Raw genomic sequence first — 5,314 nt, 5'->3', positions numbered from 1 at the left:
ATTTGGTCGATATTACAGATTCTTGCATCTAATGTGGACAATTCATAAGTAAATCGGATAATTAAATGATATAACTGTCTTTAGATTTTAAATTGTATCATGCAGAATTATACGCCGCAAGACCAATTTGTCTATCTTATACATTATACAAAGATGATTCCTATGGGAAATATTGGATTTAATTAAAATGTACCGTGACGTAAACAAGAAGTAACATCTTATCATTTTATATTTTTCTAAAAATTACTATCGTCTTTTTACAATATATCCAAACATGAAAAATATATTGTGTCGTTATGCATGTTTCTATCACTAATGTAGACATATTACACGATACATGCTTCGATTATTGTTTAAAAATCTATAAACGCACGATGTTCATTGCATGGCCAACAATACTGACAAATATGATCCCGAAGCTTTCATGATCTATAATAAAATATGCGCTCTTTGTATTAGAGATTAATATTTTTTAAATAATGATCTTATTACAGAAAAAGAGTGTTTTATATAAAAATATTGCTATAAAAAATTTACATAATATTTACGTAACAGATGGATATGAAAAGATTATATAGATAATAAGTAAATCTCGTGTAGAAAATATCTTGTTACGAGTATATCTTGTTATGTATTATTGTCCATAATTATTTTTCTATGTGTAAATCTTACGTCTGTAAACGATTCTAAAGAAAGATCCATTATTTTTCCAACTGTAAGCGTCAATTGCTTCTGCGCTCTTAATATGACGAATATTATATTACGACTATTCTTAGGTTTCATTTTATACCATGCAGAATAGTACGCTGCATTTCCAATAGCTTTGCTCTATAAAGGTAAAAATGATTAAGAAACAGACAAAATGTTTCTTGTAATTTGACAAAATCGCAATAATGCATTATCGATCATCGTTGCATTGTCCCGCGTATCTAACCTTGTTTTTCAAATATTCTCCTGCAAAGCAAAATATAAACGCTTCGAGATTTGTCACAGTGTAAAATAAGAGGGTTCTCCCTATCTGCTTCGTCGCATCGGGACTGCCAATCGCCTGCGATATCAAAGCAGCATGCGAGCAATTATTAAGCAGTCATTATTGTTTGCAAAATCATAAATGTCTCTATTGCCTTACACTTGAAAATCCAAAGAAATTATTTTTAGATAATAAAAATGTAACCCATAGAGAGCCGAAAGCCATAGCGATCTTATAAAATTATAAGTATCTATTCCCCCATGAATACGAAACATTTCTTTTTACTCACGGTTACAATAAGGAACCCCAACGAGCAAATCAGCACAGTGTTTAATATGAATTGCAACAAGGCGATATACGTGTACATATTCTCGATGTATTCCGCGAAGTTGATGATTCTTTGATGCTTTCGAATGATTTTACTCGTCGTGACGACAATTTCGCCTCCATCTTCGTTTTCTTTAGTTACAAGCTCATTCAACCAGCAACGCAGGATGTTTATTTGGCCGCCTGTGTGTAAAACCTGAAAATAATAATTCCATTATCTATTAAATCGACTAAAATTTCAGGAATGACACATATGTAGACAATGAGAACAAATATTACAAGACATTTTCTCATAATTGTGTATTGTTCATAATACATGCTCACGCGTGCATTACAACTTACCAAAGTTAAAAGCAGAGCATTTATTAAACCAGTTCCACAGGCGATCAGGATGAGATGGATAAATTGTGCAGATAATAGCATTTTGTACCTGCACTTTGTCTTTATGTCGACAGGAAGTACCACTCTTAAGAGAAGAGGTAGTTCGGACTGATGATCGGTGACGTCGACGTCGGCCAAAAAAATGCCGATGCTATATCCAATGATCGTTAAGGTGTGAAGTGTGAACATCGCATTAGTGATACGACCTGCTAATTTAGCCTTGCACGTTGTTTCGCGCATATTAATGTTGTTGTTGCTGCAATCGTTCCAGTCTTCCGCCATTATCGTCAAAATCTCGGCGAATTTTCTATAATACATATTCTCGATGTATTCCGCGAAGTTGATGATTCTTTGATGCTTTCGAATGATTTTACTTGTCGTGATGACAGTTTCGCTTCCTTCTTCGTTTCCTTTGGTTACAATCTCATTCAACCAGCAACGCAGGATGTCTATTTGGCCGCCTGTGTGTAAAACCTGAAAATAATAATTCCATTATCTATTAAATCGACTAAAATTTCAGGAATGACACATATGTAGACAATGAGAACAAATATTACAAGACATTTTCTCATAATTGTGTATTGTTTATAATACATGCTCACGCGTGCATTACAACTTACCAAAGTTAAAAGCAGAGCATTTAGTAAACCAGTTCCACAGCCGGACAGGATGAGATGGATAAATTGTGCAGATAACAGCATTTTGTACTCGCGCTTTGTCTTTATGTCGACAGGAAGCGTCACTTTTAAGAGGAGAGGTAGTTCGGAGTGATGATCGGTGACGTCGACGTCGGCCAAAAAAATGCCGATGCTATACCCAACGATCGTTAAGGTGTGAAGTGTGAACATCGCATTAGTGATACGACCTGCTAATTTAGCCTTGCACGTTGTTTCGCGCATATTAATGTTGTTGTTGCTGCAATCGTTCCAGTCTTCCGCCATTATCGTCAAAATCTCGGCGAATTTTCTATAAACGATAATGGAATTATCGATTATTGCCAGTTATGAAGGAAATCGTAATATCTCTTGCACCGCAGAAACTAGCGTGTCTGAAGAATTAATCTGAACGAATTGTAAAGCAAGTATAATGACACGCGTTAACGTTTGCTTTATTTTCCTTAAACAAATTTCGATTTTTCTTATCTTCCCGTGTTCGAAATAAAATTGTTAAATATATTTTATTTATTTGCTCGCGCATGTAAATAGTTGATTGTGCAGCGAGTATGTGGAAAGATATATATTCCATGAAAATAATGAAACCGATTTAACAATAATAACATGTATCCAGATTATTATTTTTTATAACATTATTTTATATATGACTCACGCTATATGACTCACTGTTCATTCAGCCAAAATATAATCAACTTAGTCATAAACTTCACTTGAGTCAGGAAGCTACTGAAACAATCCATCAAGTCGAAGAGATTGCTCGAGTGCAAATGCAGCAGAAGATACCGATAATGGCAGATAATATCTATCGTTAATGCAATGATCCAATATGCTCTACAGATTATAACGCACGACGTGCCCGGCCATATACCGCACAAAGTGAGCATTAATTTTAACGTGCGATTAATTGTATTTTTACGGGTCATAATTTCTTTTCTTCGTTTGCTACACAGTGTTTTTTACATGGGGAAAAACATCGATATTTACACACAGTAAGATGAACGCGCTTTCAGGAAGGTTAAAAAAGCTATGGTACTCTCGATATATTTCTAACTCGATGTATATTCCAGAACGACTGCGTAAGGACTGTGGGAGGTTCTCAAGAGATCATCAAATGAGCTCTCCCTTAGAGCGATTGACCAATAGTAGTAATTCATTAAATATTTAACAGTAGTAACTCATTAAATATTTTTTATCGTATTGCGTGTAGAGCTCACGAATACGCACTTCACAAATCGGCTTCCTCGATGCAAGAAAAAGAGGGAGCGTATAGAGCCATTTTTACTTCCCTTGGGAATTATTAACGCAATCGTGCAATCGCTTGTTTTAAATATGCAATGATATGATTTGTGCAAAGGTAAATGCGATCGTGTACGTCTGCTAGTCACTCGTATTTAATTTAAGAGTCAGAAACTCGTATAAAATTTAAGAGTCAGAAGCAATCAGACATGATCTAAATGCGTGGTATTACGGAAGTTTTCTTGCATACAATATTTCAAAATTTATCGGCAATATTTATGAGAAATTAATAAGTGGAAATGCACGTGAAATAATGTGATGTCAACGTTCATATGTGCAGAAAATATTTTTTTTGAAGATAGAGAAATTGTGTGCCTTTAACAGAAGTCTCAAAAATATTATTTTCAATCAACATTTGTACAAAAAAAAAGAATATCATGTTTTTTTTCTACAATTCAAAAGAAAAATATTTATCGTAAATTTTACGGAAAAATATCGCATATATTATTATCTTAGCATATATTATTCTATTTATTTATCTAAAAGTATATACTTGAAAATATATATACTATGTTTTTCTTGATATGTTTTCCTAATTAGTGGTAAAGTCATGTCTACACGTCAGTTAGCTGAGGTACTTCACGACTATCGTGCAGGAAATGACTGTAAGGCGCTCATTTCATCGCCAGCAGAACCGACAAATAAGATCCCGAGGCTTTCATGATCTATAACAAAGTTGTTTCTTTATATTAAAGAGAGAAATGCAAAATATATTATTTTAATATTTATATATAAAAATCTTTATGATAAAAGAATAGAAACATGGAGGTATGTAATCTTATGCAAAGAAGAAGCTTGATCTAAGAAAAAATATTTTTTCTTCATATTTCTTACATTAGTAAAGCATTCCAAGGAGAGATCCATCATTTTGCCAGCCGTGAACCTCAATTTTCTCTGTGATCTTGAAATTATAAACAATAAAATACGACTATCCGCGGTCTTCATATTGTACCAATCACAATTATACGCTGCGTTTCCGAATGCAATGCTCTGAAACAACAAAGAGATATTTTAAAAAAAATAACAAAGAGATATTGCTTTATATATAGCGTGTGTGTTCTTCTCTATAATATTATTTTCAATATTGCAAACGCGCCGCGCGCAATATCACATCTTATACAGTTGTTATCGTAACAATTATCTTTTTAGTCGCTAACCTTGTTGCTTAGGTATTCTCCAGCAAAACAGAATATAAACGCTTCGAGATTTGTTACAGCGTAAAATAAAAGAGATCTCACTATCTGCTCGGTGGCGTCGGGACTGCCGATTGACTATAATATCGAGACAAGATGAATATATAACATATTTTTTAAGTTATAAATAGTTGTTTCTAGGCATCATATGATTTATAATAAATTTAAATTCGTGTAATATATATATATATAAAAGTAATAAATAAAAATATTAAATTAATTAATTGATTTTTAAATAAATGTATTTATATTCTTAGAATTTTGACAATTTCACTCACAGTTACAATAAGAAATGTCAATGAGCAAATCATCACCGTATTTGATGTGAATTGCAATAAAGCAATGTGTGTGTGTAGATTCTCAATCTTTTCCGAAAGGCTGATAATTTTTTGATGTTTTCGAATGATTTTCGTCATTCTTGCGATCTCTATCGATCCAACTTCCGTCAACCAGCAAAGCAAGATGTTTATTTG

At 33.2% G+C, this 5,314-nt stretch overlaps 1 protein-coding gene across 1 annotated transcript in view; it reads right to left on the bottom strand.

Annotated features, from left to right (window-relative positions):
- Nucleotides 1-480: 480 nt before the first annotated feature.
- LOC115235075 overlaps nucleotides 481-5,314 on the bottom strand; it is a 7,719-nt gene continuing 2,885 nt past the window's right edge. The window contains exons 6-12 of the mRNA XM_029806625.1: nucleotides 4,275-4,313; nucleotides 3,404-3,435; nucleotides 3,019-3,294; nucleotides 2,299-2,644; nucleotides 1,260-1,493; nucleotides 935-1,048; nucleotides 481-828 (exon numbers count right to left, since the gene is read on the bottom strand). Coding sequence (XP_029662485.1) covers nucleotides 628-828; nucleotides 935-1,048; nucleotides 1,260-1,493; nucleotides 2,299-2,644; nucleotides 3,019-3,294; nucleotides 3,404-3,435; nucleotides 4,275-4,313 — 1,242 coding nt within the window. The 3' untranslated portion in view covers nucleotides 481-627. The remainder of the gene's footprint in view (nucleotides 829-934; nucleotides 1,049-1,259; nucleotides 1,494-2,298; nucleotides 2,645-3,018; nucleotides 3,295-3,403; nucleotides 3,436-4,274; nucleotides 4,314-5,314) is intronic.

The sequence above is a fragment of the Formica exsecta genome, unplaced genomic scaffold (genome assembly GCF_003651465.1).
Source record: "Formica exsecta isolate Colony F162 unplaced genomic scaffold, ASM365146v1 scaffold109, whole genome shotgun sequence".
In the NCBI taxonomy this organism is placed as follows: Eukaryota; Metazoa; Arthropoda; class Insecta; order Hymenoptera; family Formicidae; genus Formica; species Formica exsecta.
This window is presented reverse-complemented; position numbering and strand designations above follow the sequence as displayed.